The sequence below is a fragment of the Callospermophilus lateralis genome, chromosome 7, assembly GCF_048772815.1.
Source record: "Callospermophilus lateralis isolate mCalLat2 chromosome 7, mCalLat2.hap1, whole genome shotgun sequence".
Lineage (NCBI taxonomy): Eukaryota > Metazoa > Chordata > Mammalia > Rodentia > Sciuridae > Callospermophilus > Callospermophilus lateralis.
Window position 1 is genome coordinate 63,623,211 of NC_135311.1, and position 17,292 is coordinate 63,640,502.

At 42.0% G+C, this 17,292-nt stretch overlaps 1 protein-coding gene across 1 annotated transcript in view; it reads right to left on the reverse strand.

The window, feature by feature from the left end:
- Positions 1-17,292, reverse strand: part of Abca4 (ATP binding cassette subfamily A member 4) — a 154,243-nt gene that overhangs the window by 92,298 nt on the left and 44,653 nt on the right. The window contains exons 12-17 of the mRNA XM_076862541.1: positions 17,071-17,276; positions 16,504-16,680; positions 14,416-14,638; positions 10,975-11,196; positions 8,295-8,499; positions 4,682-4,747 (exon numbers count right to left, since the gene is read on the reverse strand). Coding sequence (XP_076718656.1) covers positions 4,682-4,747; positions 8,295-8,499; positions 10,975-11,196; positions 14,416-14,638; positions 16,504-16,680; positions 17,071-17,276 — 1,099 coding nt within the window. The remainder of the gene's footprint in view (positions 1-4,681; positions 4,748-8,294; positions 8,500-10,974; positions 11,197-14,415; positions 14,639-16,503; positions 16,681-17,070; positions 17,277-17,292) is intronic.

The following is a 17,292-nucleotide window of genomic DNA, read 5'->3' on the forward strand; positions in this document are numbered from 1 at the left end:
GTTAACAAACTTTAAAAATTCATTAATATTATGTAAGTTTTCTGACTGAACCTATTATCTATAAAAATACAGTAAGGTTTATGTACTACTCCCTACCTAAAATATAGCTACTCCCTACCCTAAAAAATAACCTTAATCATATTTTTTAAAGGCAATTAAGAGATACCTATTTAAAGGATAATATTCTAAAACATACAGATATTTTAAAACCTTCTCTCAAAAAGAGATTGAGGGTTTTTTCTAAATTGTTAGAAAGGATCGACTAGTCTATATTGGGAAATTATAATAAAAAGTAAAAGATAAATCTATTCTTCTCATTTAAATACTTGTACTATTTATTATCTATAACTTAAACTAATGATACTATGACTTATGCCAAGCCTTTACTCAATTTTATTAAATAAACAAAAGGGGGAATACAGGACTCCAGAGACGCACACTAGATTTTACAAATATTTTAAAGTTTTTTATTAAATGATAATATTGAGAGTCTTAATGTTACCTAACATGACTCAGTGAATTATATCAGATATCAAAGGAAAGTTTAAACCAGTTATCATGATAATGACTGAGAAACCTGGCTCAGGAAGGTAAATTTCCAGCTGTAGAGTTTACAACCATGCAGCTTCACGAGCTTGTCAGGTAAGTAAAAATTATGAAAAGACTTATATGGACCCATTTCCCAGGTCCACCTTTAATGCGTCTTACAGTGTGGACTGGAAAGTCCACCCATAAAACTAGATTAATTGTCCTGACTATAATGGTCAGTTATACCTATATATTGATTCTGTGGTAAACAGACTGACTGGAAGTGTCTTTTGAGAAAAAGACAGTGTTGAAATAAAGGATTATTCCACATCCACTTGGATGGTGGCTATGGACCAGATGTAAGTAACACCAACTAAGGGCCAGTTATCTATGAGGGATCATGCTCTGAGTCTTAGCACTGCTCTCCTCTTCATCTATCTGTGTTTCTTGGCTTTGTCACAATATTATTGTTTGTCTGTCTATGGCCTTTCTCCTTTCTGAACACAGCGTCACCAGCCCAGTGCTGTGAGCTGGGGCCTCCATGGAGAAGAAACCTGAGTTTGTCGGTCCTAAGGTAAATTCTGGTATGGAGACCACGGGGGCATTATCTATCAAGGAGACAGAGAGCCCTCTTGGGGACAATGCCTTGCACACTCCACATCACCCTGTTTGGCCCTGAAGAATGGCTGACTAGTCAATGACAGGTAAGATTCCTCAAGGGAGGGACAACCTAAGACAGGCACAGTTGCAGAGCAGCCATCAGGAGAAAACTTAGGGGCCAAGAGAGGTGAGGCACAGAATCTCACCCTCCCACACACTGGTGCAAAGGCCTAAGTCTTCACCCCTCTGAGAGAGGTCTCCTGCCCCCATGACTGCTTTGCTCCTCACGTCCAGTGACTGCCTGCTCATCACAGCAGAAAACTGCAGCTACGGAAATGGGACATGTCTAGATGCTTTTCTCTTTCTTGGTTCCCATTTTTTTTTCTATGCTTTTTCCTTTTCCTTTCTTCTCTCATCAGGGTTCTCCTTTAGCAATACATTTAATAAAGGGGAGGAAATGTTGGAATAGCCTTAAGTTGTAACTAGCAGCTATGAACAGCTTGGAAGCTTGAGGAATCCACATTCTTCAGGCCTGACAGAAATACCTGTAGGATGGGGTGCTCTGCTCTAGTGAGCCGTCAATGAAACCACGTGCTCAGCACTTGTGGTACAGGGCCAAACTACCCTGACTCAGTAAGCCTCTTCCCTTAGGGACAAAAACTCTTCCAGATTGCTTTCCACCATGACAGCAATATTTAGAGTTTCCTCACAGTGTGGTTACATTAGGCAGAAGATGATTGGCTTATGGATATCATCTTGCTTATGTATGATTGACGGGCATGCCCCACTTGAACCCTATAACAATTGTGTGCATTCCAAAAAGAAACTGAACTACTGGACATCTACTTGAGGTTTGTCACCAGCCAGTTATCACCAGCTCCCATGACTGAGGTAGCCAAAGTAGCCGAACAACAAATTGACCACACCAGTGACAGAAACATATGCTGGACAGCAGATAAAAAACCCAAGCCAGCCAATTATGCTGGACTTTAGTGACTAAGACTAAAATTACCTATATGGACAATTGTTGGGAAGATTATTAAAATAGATTTTTCCAAACTTATTTATATTACTGACAGAACTAATTAATTCCTTAAATGTGAGAGTTAAGAGAAAAAAATGATAAATAACCTGTAGCCTATAATAATACAATTGTGTCATTAGTTATTGCCGGCTAATATTATTGTGTCATTAGTTATTGCCGGCTAATATTTCAGAGCTATAATATGCTGAAGTTAATACTCAGGCTTTAAAACAGGTGTATGTCAATTAACCAGATGTAGGCAAACTTCTGGTCTCATAATCCCTGAAATTACTACTTTAAATATTATTCCTTGTTTATTCAATTGCAGCCTTTGTGGCTATGTCTTAAAACTTACAATATATGAATTTTCTTAATGTTTGACTTAAGTTACTTCCAAAATCCTTCATGGTCAGATAAGTGCTGATGGAAGGATGAGAACTAAGTAATTATGTTCTAGAAGACAATGTAATAAATAATGTGAGTGAGCCCTTTGCTCTATGGTTTATGGAGAGACAAATAAATAATGTCAGTGAGCCCTTTGCTCTGTGGTTTATGGAGAGGCCTAAATGCCATGGCAATGAAGATGTCTATTACTATGGCCAAACACAATGAATCCCAATAAAATTGGAAAAACATTAAAAATCTTCTGATGAGTGTTTGGTGAAGTAATAATAATCCAGATTATTGTGTTGATTGTGTTATGAAGATGATATGTTTTCTACTAATTGTGTTATGAAGATGATATGTTTTTTACTAATTCCTTTTGTTTTTCAATAGCAGATGGTGATGACCTTGGACCAAGAGTCAAGTGACTGAAAGATAGAATTTCCCAGTGGCAGGGGCCTGATGGTCAGGGATGTGCTCCCTTCAGTATTTGTAGCCTTGCTTCCTGAAGGATTTTTCAATCTATTCCCTGCAACTCCCATGGTCACTTTACTAGATGGCAGACTGCACTAATGGGTAATAAAATAGCAAGGGGAAACATCCTTCTGAATAGTTGAGCCATTGGAGTGGGGTCCTTGCCAGGAGAACTATTCAAGCTCCAGATTTTGTCTCCAGTGACCAGTGGGGATTTGTGCAAGATACGGATGTATCCTGGGCTCCATTTCTTCAGTTGTGAAAGGAAGGATAAGGTGGAGAAACTTAGTTATTTTCTGGTTTTAGACAATGTTAGAGATCTAAGTCAGTCTAGTCCATGAGACAACTAAAAAATATTTGACTTCTGTCAGCAAAATGTATGTGATTCACTTTTGAGGGAGCATATTTGTCTTCAGATATTTTTCTTGAGAGGCAGAGTATCTCTTGGGATTGGAGAAAGACAGAGGGGAATAAAGACAAGTCTTGATATTCATGGACACTAAATATATTCCAGAAACACACTCCTGTGTTGAAAATTCCCCCTTATTATGGACTTATGACTTTATTGTAGTAGAAATGTAAAGGTTAATAGATAGACAAGATGCATAAAACAATATAATGGGAAAATACTGGGCTGTCAAAATTTGGACCATTGGAAAGAAAGAAAGAAACAAAGAACACCAAAAAAACTTACCAGGCCTTTTAATGTTCCTAGACAATTCCCTAGAGACAGCAAATATTGATCTTAGTACTTCAAGGATAATCCTGGTCTAGGCCCAATAAAGTGAAGGGCAGGTAGGTGAGCAACAAACACATTGGAAAGTATTTCCTTTGTTTCCAGAAACTCCCCAACTCTAGGGAAACTGTAGCACATAGCTGTAGAATTTCTCTGCCTTCTCAGAAACTCCAAAAGAGGCTGTGCTTTTCTCTACTTCTAGAACTTTCTCCAGGCTTCTGTTTTGTTCAGGATTAAAGTTAAATTTTATCTCAGGTCCATCATGGGCAAATGTCCTTTTAGCCTTATTCCCCATCTGTAAGAAAGATCAACACTAGGAGAGCCTGGAAGTGTTTGCCTTGGAGACTGACAGCTCTGCCTCTGCCTTTGATGAGTTCTCAATTTGGAAGAATGAATTAATTTATATTTTGGAAATGTGGAGAGGAATCAGAAAGCAGAAGGGAGGCAGCAAAGGACAAATGTAGAGGTCCCTCCATGATTCCTTGGATCTCTGCTTTAAGCTGAGAAGTTGAAAAAGTTATTTGAACCCTGAAGTGGTATGGCCTTCTTATAATAGGGCATTTAATCCACTGGAATGAACTTGTTTGCCAATTCTCAGTCACTGGCCCAGTGACACAAAGGTGGGCTCCCAGAGGCTGTGTTGCTAGGAGGTGGTAGAGATGGCTTAGCAGGAATCTCATCCTTGACAAAAAGGCTCATTTTTGACAACCCACGCACATCCCACATTAGCACAAGGAGCCAATGTCAACAATTAAGGGTTTTTTTGTTGGGCTGCGGGTGTAGCTCAGTGGTAGGAGTGCTTGCCTAGCATGTGTGAAGCACTGGGTTTGATTCTCAGCACCACATATAACTAAGTAAAACAAAGGTCCATTGACAACTAAAAAAAAAAAATTAAAAAAAGAGGTTTTGTTTGTTTCAATTTTTAAACAACTCACCTTCACCACCAAGCCAGTAAGACTCCTGTAGAAAGAAATACCAAGGAAGTGGGGTTCCATGGTCCCCTGAAAACAGAAAAGCAAATAAGAAACCTAAGTTAACTGCTATCTCTCCCTACCACAGTTCTATAAGATCTAGAATGTATCTGTCTCCACCTCAAATTATAACTACAGTTATTTACAGTTCGCAAGCCATTATATAGCTATCCACAGGCTACCAGAAAGATTACTGCTTTCAACATGTTGTAATGCAAAAGGTCATGTTCTTTGGGTGTTACTAGCAACACTAATAGTGATGGTCTTGGCTGATATCAGTTTTCCAAGAAAACATTTTATTGAAGAATTGAGTCACATCAGCAGTTACCAGATAGCATAAATGAGGATAATCACTAACATTTGTTGGATACTTTCTCTGCATCAGGCCTTGGTATAAGCACTTTCAGTGTGTGAAATAATTTAATCCTCAAAACAACCCTAGAACATAGGTAGTAATATTATTCTTGTGGATACAGAAAATGAGGCTCTCTGAGTTTGAGCCATCTGCTCCAGATCACAGGTAAGTAAGCAGAAATGCAGGAATTCCGACTCAGGCAATCTGGTTCTAACATCACTGTTTCAAGCCATCGTTCTACTGGATCCAGCTGGGGTTCAAGGAAAAGACTCCCAAATTTCTAGTCCAGTTTTTGTTGCAACTTTTGCTCCCTAGAAAATGTTGGTTTTATAAGAACACTGTCCTTGCTTTTTAAATAGTTGTTGTGGGTCATGATTTTCCCCTCACTGAACTGTAAGTTCCTCAGGGCAGGCCTGGGTCTATCTTTGCCACCCCTTAATTCCCAGAACCTGCTGGAACTCACACAAAGATGCTGCATAGTAAATAGTTGTTGACAAAACAAACTATTTAGCTTGGCTAAAACCAAGCTCTTGAATTATGCAGAATTTCAAAGTACATCTTCTTCTACCAGCACAGGAGATATAAGAAACAGATGATCAAGTTCAAGATCTTGCTTGGGTCACTGCCAGGGGTTGGACTGTCTCCCTCTCCAAAAGACAAGTTGGAGTCAGTGGTATTATATATAATATCTTGGTCTTAGTCCTTAATTCCTGTGCAGGACACAGGGCTCCCAAAACCCTTGACATTTCCTGAGTGATAGGAGTGTCTTCTGTTATTATGGACCCCTTTTCTCAATGTACCCTTGACATTTCCTGAGTGATAGGAGTGTCTTCTGTTATTTATGGACCCCTTTTCTCAATGTACCCGAGTTATTTTTAATCAGGTGCCTCATTCAGGGTGGGGCAGGATGGAAACTGGTTATCAGAAAGAACAAATTTGTGAAGAGACAAACTTTTAGCCCCAATCTCTGTCTTGTGGGGAGAAAGAGCTCTGCAGATTGAGGTAAAAATTCTTGATTAGGACTTGGAGAGCATCCAGCTTGGCAAGCACATTTTGGTGCAGGGAGTGTGTTGGGCACAGAGAAGACATGGAATCCCCCACCCCCACCCCACTGTGGCCTTATGCATCTCTTCTATTGGATGTTCCTGAGTTTAATGCTCTATAAAAGTTGTCATTGAAATTAGGACACTATGGCAAAATGTGGCTATCCTGGTATTGCCTTTGCCCTTGATGTCTGGATTGAGGGAACGCTTGTGAACTGAGCCTGTGGCATCTTTGCTAATTCTGGATACTGTTAGAACTGGGTTGAATGGTTAGTGTCAGAGAATTTGTTGGTGTCTGAAAAAAAAAAAAAAAACACACACACACATTTGGTGTCAGAGCATTGTTGAAATAAAGACACCAAATTCCAATCCCATATATCTCAGAAAATGATATCATGTGGAAATGGGTTATTGCAGATGTGTTCAGTTAAATTGAATGAGGTCCCACTGGAGTAGGGTGGGCCCCCATCTAATATGACCGGTTTATAAGAAGATAGCCAAGTAAAGACAGATATACATGTGAAGATGGAAGACTCAAGTGATGTATCTCTGAGCAAGAAGAGGCAGAGTACTGAAAAACCTGCAGAAGCTCATTTCAGGCAAGGAAAGATCCTTCACTTTCAGGTTTTGGAGGGAACATGGCTGTGTTTTGGTTTTGGACAGTGATATGCCAATTTCTATTGTCTTAAGCCACCCATTTTTTTTTTTTTTAGTGATGTATTCTTTTTAAGAGAGAGAGAGAGAGAGAGAGAGAGAATATTTTTTTAATATTTATTTTTTAGTTTTCGGCGGACACAACATCTTTGTTTTGTATGTGGTGTTGAGGATCGAACCTGGGCTGCACGCAGGCTAGTGCGCTACCGCTTGAGCCACATCCCCAGCCCCTTAAGCCACCCATTTTTGTATTTTAGTATGACAGCTCTAGGAAACGAGTATACATCCAAGCCCAGGCCTCTGGACTCGGCCTAGCCATCTTTCTCCCACTGAAGTTTGCTGCCTACTTATTTTTGCCAACAAAGGCTGCTTTGAGATGATCTGAGAATCATGAGCTTGTCTTTCACCAGGGACCACAACCCACCTCACCCTCCCCTACCTGCTCTTGGTCACAGCATCAAACATCAGACCCAGCTACCATAGCACAAGGAAGATATTCTCAAGGTATAGGAAATGCTAATTTGAAGGAAAATCTGATTTAATATAAAACTGTGGAAATATACAATTTTGTTTTAGGAGCTGATTTTTCATGCTACAGATTAATTAGATATTTATTCAGTGTCAGGCACTACTAAGTATCAGGCACTATATTGGGCACAAGTACTGTCACAGAGATCAAAACAGATCAAGTGCCTGCTTTCATGGGCTTAAATTCTAAGTGTAGAGAGTCAAATATGATATGTCAAGATCATTGTAATGTTTTGAGCAACTAATAAAAAAATTTAAAAAAGATATCATATCAGGTGGTGATAATCATTTCCCAAAATAAAGTAGAATATGGGGAGGTAGGCACAGAAGGAATGTTGTTTATATAGTGATAGATATCATTACTCTGGAAAGATCCTTGTAATGAGGAGACATCTGAACAGAGACCTGAACAAAATGAGGAAATGAGCCTGCAGGTATGAGGGAGAGAGAGAAACATCTCCTGGCATTGAGAAGAGCAGGTGCAAAGGCCTGTAGAAGAAGTATACTTAGGGTGGGACCATTCAATGGGGAGGCTAATGAGTCTGGAGAAGAGAAACATAAGGGAGAAGGGAAGGACAGGAGATGAGAAAGATAACTAGAGCCAGATAATAAGCATGGGCTAGGTCAGAGTTGGGACATTGGGTTTTACTCTGAAATGAGAGAAAAGCCACTGGAGGGATGTGAACAGAGAGGGTTGACACCATCTGACTCAGATTCTGAAAAGTTCTATCTGAACACAATGGTAGGAGGTAATGGTGGAAGAAGGAGGTTTGGACTGAGGCAGTGGTGACATGAAACAGATTCTGGATCTATTTCTAAAGAAGAGCCAACCAAATTTGCTGGTGTATCTTTGGCTTCTAGATTTAAGTTTTAGATGCTGGTTCTGGAGCCCAAATTCAAAGATCTAAGAAGACATAAAATTTAAACTAGATGGATGGGTGAGAGTTGGGAATCTGAAGAACACAATCACCTTTATCCTAGGGAGGGAGACACCTACCTGGAAACACCTGGTCAAGGTACCAGGCAAGCAAGCCATATATAGCAGCATCAAGGAGCATCATCTTCATGGACAGCAGGAAACTATACCCATCCCCTTCCACGGGACTGTTTCCAATGTTGTTCCACTGCAGCCCTAGGCCTTGCTCTTCAAAGCGAACCAGGTACTCAGTGCCAAACCCAAATGCCACAGGGGACAGCAGGCTCTGCAGTGGGATAAACAGGATGGAAAAGACAAGCAGAGGGTCTTTTACCCAACCCACCAGCACTCAGAAGCCCGCCTACAGGGAGGAGTGCCAAAAGAGGGTTCATGCTGTGTCTGAATATTAGGCCAGTCAGGAGGGGTTACGGTGGTTTTCCCATAGGTGAGAATTCTGGGAATGCTTCTCAGGCCTCAGAGACCCCTGCCCAATATCCACTGGGCCATGCTCATCTGTTCAATGGAACATAGTCATGTTGTAGTGCAATGGGGAGACAAAGAAATGTCACACAGCATAACACACCACAGAACCAATAGCTCTCATGTTCTTCCCTATCTGTTCCTCCTTTCCTTTCTGATTTGGAGGAAACCCACATGGTTCTGGGTAGAACAAAGATGCTAACTTGAGCTGTGTTATGACAATCCCACTGGAAGAGTCTGTAGTGGCACCCCCTCCTCCACAGAAAATCTTAATCAAGCTTCTCCAGAAATCTTCATCATAATTGATTTTAGGACTATCAGCAAACGAGTCTCTACAAAAGAGTTCAATATAGTTAAACTTCCTATTTTCCTGTTGTTCTATTTTATTTGGCCACTGGCCTGGAAGAGATCAGCATTCCAGGTGCTGAATGCCACTTTTCCTAGTTTTTCACAAACTTTTATCCAGTATAGTAGTTTGTAAAAGTGTGTTTGCAAATGCAAAATGTGATTAAAAAAAAAAAAAAGACAAATCCTTTAACAAGGCCTCTGGCCTTGAGCTGGAGCCTTACAAAGGTGCCTACATTTCTAAGATAAGTTACCAATTGGGCTCCATGGTAACAGCTGGCAGGGGCAGGCAATGTCCTTGAAGGATTAACTTGCCCAAAACAGTTAAAGAAAAAGCTGCTTTTAAATGAACTTCTGAGCCCCTCCCCTTATACACTGGGTGTAAAGTTCTGAAACTACCTGAACTTGGGGTTCAGGGGATTAATTGATTACAGAAAAAGTTGTATGCTCTGAATCTGGCTGCAGCCAAATAAAACTGTTTCCTGCTACCTTTGGTGCCCTACGTTGTCTGTCCCCTATAAGAAGTCCACAAAGCATCAGTTTCTTGGGGCAAGGAATGGTCTTGTGGCCTCCTGAGGCCTGTCAGATAGGTCAGAAAAGCCAGAGATTACATGGACATTTCCCATCTCCAGACTGAAGATTAGAATTTATTTAGGTTCTCCTACCAAAGAACAAGTCAACTGAACAGGTGAAATGTAGAAAAAAATATGAAGAGCAAGTGCCCCAGCCAAGTCCTCAATGGTGATCCCTGACATGGCAAAGCATGTGCAGAAGAATTTGCTACCCCCATTTGCTACCCCTCTGTGCTCAGAGGTCTCCCTGTAGTTTGGACGTCCTTGGAGAGATTTCAGGGTGTCTCTCTGTGAAAAGAAGAGATTCTCTAGCTCTATGTCTACATAAAACACTTTAAAAAAAAATCTCAGCCCAGTTCTTGTCCACACAGTTGTCAGATCTATAACTTCCTATAGATCCACACTCTCAAGATGCTGACTTGGTCTCAAAATACTGTCTGACTAACTACTGCATACCAAAGCAGCTCAGCTTTGCCCTCAGGCTGATGCAGCATTTCTACCACTACACTGTGATCATTTTAGAAAATTGGGAGCTATATATAGCAGCAACTAACTGCTTATTTAACGTGAGAAATAAAAGGCAGATGCCCTGGCAGCTCTGCAGCCAAATGAGTTTGTGTTATGAGAACAAGTTCTGCTAAAGAGAGGCAGGCAGTAGTCCTCTCTTGACTGACAGCACAGAGACAGGGAGATTATGGAGGACAAGGAAAACTGCACCCTCCAGGACTGAGGCTGATTAGTCTGGGCTAATGAGAGGGTGGAAATGGCCCATTTTAAAACAATTAGAGAAAAGACCAGTGTTAGTTTGGGAATTCTGAACTAAGAGGTCTCTCAGGCAGTCAAAAGTCAATTTCAGGAGTCCTCTCTTGGCCAGAAAGCCTGATTCTGGGGGTTCATTTCTGCACCAGTTTTGCATGTACTGGGGAGCATGTCAAAGACACTTGTAGAGCCAGTTTGATCCAAGGTCTTTTGGAGTAGGAAAAGCCCCTTTTAGATAATGAAAACATCTTTCTGAACAGTGAAGGATTAGCTCCCCCCTTTCTGATTCTTCTCAAACAGAAAGAAAAGGAAGGTGAGTGAAATGGTCACTGGTTTTCCTCTCACTTGTAAATAAAGGCGACCATGGGATGAACTGGCTTTTCATGGACTTTTAGGGCAGATTAATCAAGTAGGATTGGTGAAGAGGGACCGTTAGGGAGGTCATGGTGGCAATTACTGGTACTCTTGCCCCTGCACTTTGAGCTTTACATTAACCTTTTTAGTCTTTGGAGCCAAAAGGTAAAGCAGACTTCCTGAGAGAGCAGGTTGGGCTGCTACAGACCCTCCAGAGGCAATACATGCCGGGGTGAGCCCCAGGCTCTCACCACAGCCTTCTTCAGCTCTGCGGTCATTCGGTCCTGCCAGGCAAAGCACAGGATGTGCGGCAAATAGAGGGTGAAGTAGATGACGCCACTGCAGGCTGCTGCCAGGCTGGCCTTGGAGAAGAAGGTGCTGAGCAGGAAGCACTGCATGATCGTGGCAGTGGAGAAGGTCAACAGGAACAGGAAGATAATGAACGGATTGCTGTAATGTAGGATCCTTCCATGCTGAAACCAAAGAGGTCTTGGGTCAGTAATTGCCAACCATGCCCAGGATGCCATCCCATTCAGGGGTGACCTTTGTGCAGTGATGCCAAGGCCTCCAGAGCCTCCGCCCAGGAGGGGTCTCTCCCCTGTGCCTGTTTTTAGTGTCTACATTTCCACAACTCACCCTCTATTCTCAGAGTTCCTTAATCTCAAACATGCCATTTCCCCTGGGAGGGGTGCCACATTAGGCTGCCTCTCAGTCATGGGCAGTGCTACAGAAAATTAACTGAGAGATCATTAAGCTGAGCTGGCTCCAGTATTTCAGATTCCTATATAAGCAAACCACTCCTAACTCCAAGTAAGGGTCACTTAATCAGAAATTGTCTAGGGACTTTAACCAATCGAATATTTCCTTTTTCTATGTCTTGCTTCCCCATCTTTTGAGTGGAGCCCTGAGTCACTGAGGAATCACTGTTTGCTCAGATAAACTCTTAAAAATGTTAATGTGCTTAAGTTTATCACTTAGCAGCAATTATTATAGGTTAAGTAAGCAAATCCCAGGTGCAAAGGGGATGGTGTGGAGAAACATGCTACAGCAAGGGAAGAAGACCTGGGTCAGGGTGCTTGAGGCACCAACAGCACCCTGGAGGAACTAAGTAGATGAGGGCAGAGAGGGAGTGGGAAGCCCTCTCAAAACAAGCTTTGATATTTCCCTGGGGCCTGGCCTGCACTGGACCACCTGCACTTGTATCTGAGGTTTGCCATATACATATGTGAAATGTCAGTAATGAATCCATATTACTTGGAAGTGGATGGGCCCTCCCCATTCATGACTATCATACAAATACTTTTCACAGAACTTGCTTGCAGTATTCAGTATCTTTCACATTGGTCATGTAGAAAATAGGAGCAAACTATCAACTCTCACTAAGTGAGCTACTGCCTAGTCACATTATAAGGCTAGATGTTTAAATGTACTAGACTTTCTTCACTGTTCTTCACTCTAGCAACCTATGAGGAGTTTAACCCTTTTGAGATAGCTCCACAAATAGATGATCCTGTGCTTTTCTCAGGAATACAAATGAACAAATGGGTTCATCTCATAAATTAATTCTGGTCTATTTGTGGTGGTTCCATGAAGCCCTGGGTTCTTCTCAGTAGACAAGAGAGACCAATCAGCAGTATCTGTCATGAACATGGAAGAGTTGATTGGAACAGGTGTGCCTCTTACTGCTGTGGCCACCATTTCTCCTTCATGTCCTTAAGCCTACTGAGCACTAAAGGAAGAGATTGAAAAAAAGAGGTGTGTGTAGCAAAGGAAGGTGGAAGAGAGCTGTGCTTAATTAGAACAAATGTCTGAGGAAGTCTAAATAAAAATCAAAATTAGGACTCAACACCCCTGATTTTATGTGTCAGCAGTACTCCACATCACACTAGAAAGCGCCATGCCCTTTCTTTAATCACATGCAAAAGTAAGTCTATGGCCGAACATGCAGCTTTTGACTACAAGAACTTTAGGACAGTTGTTTCTGTTCTTAGAAGAATGAAATCAATTTCTTGTCTCAGCCCAAAGCAAAATCCCACAAATGCCCAGGCTGTGTAATTTCTCACTGACTTCAGCCAGGGATGTAAGTCATTTGGCCAACACTACTATTTCACTGGCTTTGACTTTTACCAATGACCACTGTTTTATGTTGTTGTTCCTAGCAGCTTGCATAACAATGGAACCTTCCATTGTCCTTGCTTCCAGCTTCTTTCCTGAGTTGTTGAGTTGGGGAGGAAGGAACAAGGGAAGATGGGAAAGTCATTCAAAAGAAAACCCTGCTTTGGTGTAGAATGCTCAGCTTATCACTGGAGTAATATTCTGATTTTCATAAGGAGGAACCTTTGTGCTAGAAACTCTTCACGACCATTCTTTACCTCATGTCCTAGCTTTGAAATCCAAATGCTCCATTCTTAGGAAGGCAGTTCTCCATGTAAGTTATTAGCAACAAGTCAGGCAAAGCCTCACAGATGTTCAGTCAGATATTTACATATTGACTCCTTTAGTTCTTTTTTTAAATATTTATTTTTTTGGTTGTAGTTGGACATATACCTTTATTTTACTTATTTATTTTTTTTTATGTGGTGCTGAGCATCGAACCCAGGGCTTTGCAAGTGCTAGATGAGCACTTTCCCCTGAGCCACAACCCCAGCCCCTGACTCCTTTAGTTCTGAGAACCCAAATTATCTAGGCACTGGGGAATAAGCAAACCCAAGGATGGGATAAAAGAAGTTGCTGACAAGTTGTTCCCCTCATCTCTGTAGTACTCTGGTCCCATTTGCAAATTTAAAGCCACATCCAGGTGGAATCAGGTTGTTTGAGATTGACTTCTATCCACCTTAGCACTGGTTTTCATTCAACTTTAGCATTGGGTTTGGCCAAGGCCACAGCTCACTGGATTACAATGTAACACTATAAAACAAAATCCCTGATATTTAGGAATTTTATTATAAAGAGAATGGACAGGATTCTTGTTTAGATGGATATGTTAGTTGGATGGGATATATGATGGAACATTCTTGGATCAGGGAGATTCCAGGTGTGGTCCAGTATGGGATGGGAGACACTCAAAAAGTCTGTGGATCACTACACTATTGCATAGTACAGAGGAACACTCACTACAAGATGGTGAAGATTTTTTTTTTTTTTTTTTGGAGCCACTACCCCAGTCCCCAAATACCATCCTTTAAAGCAGAGATGTTTTGATGATTTTATAGGGGGCACATTTTTTTTTTTAAGTTTGTGAAGCCATGAGTGTTATAGCCATGATGATGATTAATAAATAGTCCAGGGCCCTTGCACTAATACCACTGAAAGGGCATTTCACTTTCAGCTATAGCCAGTTGTTGGAATGATAATCTCAGAAAAAAAGTTCCTGAACTCATTCTATGTGTGCATAGAACTTTTGAACACATAATCACCCTGTGCTGGGTTCTGTTAATAGCAGCCTCTCCAGAGAGGCATGGAATGGGGCTGGAAAATCTGTGTAGTCAGGGGCAGGAAGGTGTCATGATACACTCCTTGAGGGAGCCTTTCTCTCTCTGAGAATCTTCTTCCTTGGCTGAAAGGGCTGGGAAGCTAGATGTCATGCTATCCTTGGTAGCCAGATGACTAATAGGCACAAGTTTATTAACAGGAAGAAAGGTATAAGGAACAAAATTGTTTACAAATGTTTAGGCCTTTTCCATTTGGCTTACCATGATGAATATCATCAGGAGAAAGATGCTCATGGACATGATCGAGAAGCTGTCCAAGAACCAGGTACACCAAATCACTGCATTGGAGACACCCTGGTTTTTCAAGGTCTCCTTCAGCCTCAACTCCTTTTCCAAAACGATGCCCTTTACAGTCATGGAGACGGAGTAGATCCATGCCAGCACCATGAAGATAGGGAAACAGCGGTTCAGGATGATCATAAAACTAAAGGAAGAGGAGAGAGGCAGAATAATAGAGTATCCTGTTTCTGATGGAGATAGAGTAAATACTTGTCGAAGGAATAGAGTAAAAAGGAAGAAGAAAAAAATCTCCATTGGGCATTCAGTGGGCTGGATCCTTTAATACATTCCATATTTTTCCAGAAGCATTACTTTCTCTTTTGAGAAAGACAGAGGCTTTCTGGTTACCTGTAGATAAACAGTCTACAGGTAAATGGGTAAGTAAATCACATATATATGTCACATAATATAGGTCTAGATCTTCCCTGTAAGGACTAATGGGAAAAGATTTGATGATGTAGGCTGTGATTGGAAGAGAGAGGTACATGTAAACTGGCAATGAAGACCAGGAGGGTGGAGCACAACCAAGGGGAACTGAAGGAGGTGAGATGGACAATTGGGCTCTCCAGGGAAGTCAGTCAGCCCCGCGCTGTCTGCCTGAAAGGTTATATTCTGGTTTATCTTAGTTATGGGGAAAGAGGCACAAATATAACCAATCAGTGTGGCCTTTCTGGATGACAGTTGACCAATCAATAAATCAGTGATCCAATAGCCACTGATTCTACCAGCCATGCAGAGGTAGAGTAGATCCTTGAATATATACTCCAGCAAGCAGGATAAATTTGCTATATTGGAATTATTTTCACATGTTTCTCTGTGTGTAACATTCTAGAAAAGCCTTTGGGATTATTATTATCGAAAACTGTTGAGTGTTGACACAAGAAGGGCCTGATTCCAGGGTACATGTGTTGCACTTAAAACGGCCCCAGGGAGAGAATCATGCATTCATAAAGCATGTGCATTCAGGAATGGCCACCAGAGGACTCTCCAATACTGAATGACCCCAAATTCAATGTCACCCCACACTCACCCACTTTCCATTCTGATCCAAAAGTGGACCTGCGCTTTTGCCCTTGGCTCTACTTCCTATCTCTGCCTTTTGTCCAAACCCACACTAACTGCAGAACAGCCTCTGTTATCTCACTGGTTTTCCACAGAACTAAGGCTGGAGAACTGATTGGACTAGAATGTTGAGAGAGGGCTTCCTGTGTTCCATACTTGGCTTCTCCAGCTGGCAGTTTGACTCTTACTTTCTTCAAGGCTGTTCAGGCTTCTCTCTTTCCTGAACCCCAGAGATACACACATCCACTCTGGTGAACGTCTCAATCTCCCTCCCCCAACCCTTGGAGTGGAATCCATAAACCAACTGTAGTTCTGTACTATTGTCCTGTAAATGTTTCTGACCTCATCTGCCAGGATCAATGTGTCCTCCCATCTCCTCTCCAGCTTTTTCTCACTCTCTATCACCCTCTAATTCTATGTTCAGCAAAACAGTATAGATATGACAGGTCTGGGGATAGAGGGGGCCAGGGGAGGAGACCGGCCCATCCAATGCATTCCTCCACATTTTCATTAAGCATACATTGTGGGAATGTTAATTACGGGAACAACTGCATTATTCTGAGGCTCCTAGGAGCCAGACCTACTTGATATGCAGAATCCAAATCTGCTGATTTGGCAATCAGTGGGCAAACACACTGACAAGAACCCACCTAACATAGGTGGTGGGAAATTTAGATAGCCTTCATATCTCCTTCCCCAAACTCACTTCCAAGGCTTTAAGTTTCACCTTCTCTTTTGCACTTCCAACATCAGCTCTTTCCCTACTTCCTTCACTTTCCCCTTTACCCCTGCCTGGAGCTGGGGGCCAGCTCAGTCACAGCTCTATTCTCTTTAATCTGGACCCAGTCCCCAGGGTTCTCTCTGGAGACACTGAATCTTTGGAAGCACCCACCCAACCCTAGAACCCACTAGCTTTTCAAGGAGGAGGATGGGCCGCCTGGGACTCACGAGTCATCTACGAAGCAGGGGTAAGGCATTTGCTGGAGATAGACTCCTACTGGAACTTCCACCTGGGCCTGACTCCTTGTGATCCCCTGCTCAACCATGTCCTGCAGATAGGCAAAGCCTCCCCAGATGTACCGGAAATCTTCCACAGGATCTGCCCTGGGGCCAGAATCCCAGTACCTAAGAAGACAGGAGGGAGAAACAGAGGATGTGACTGGGAATGGGCAGCTTACCCACTCCCATGCTCAAGTGACTCAGAACTCACTCTCTGAATATCTTTCTCCTAAATGTTCCCAAAGTATTCAGTTCTGCTTTCTAGGTCACAGTTTAAATCTCAAAGCTGTGAGCCACAGCAAGACTCTGTAATCACTTTTGTTCAAGGACTCTAATTTTTTTTTTTTTTTTTTTTTTGTGGTGCTGGGGATTGAACCCAGGGCCTTGTATCAACTTTGAGCCATACAAACATATCTTATTTTCTCTTGCATAACAATTGTATTTCTTAGTAGACCGAGTCCAGCCTCAATCCCACTGACTTTGGAGGAGCCCACTGAGCCCTGCCTGAAATGTTACCTGTCTTTGATCTTATTGGTTTTCTCCACCACATCTATATCCATCCGGATCTTGTACTTCACATGGGGTGGTAGGGAGCTGGTCCAAGGATACATGTCGGGGAATACCACAGCAGCCCAGAATCTGTTTTCCTCCAGCAGGGAGAGGGCTCTTTGAGTGAGCTGAATTTCATCATCATAGCTTTCAAACTTATCCAGGACCAGGCACTGCAGATAATCACAA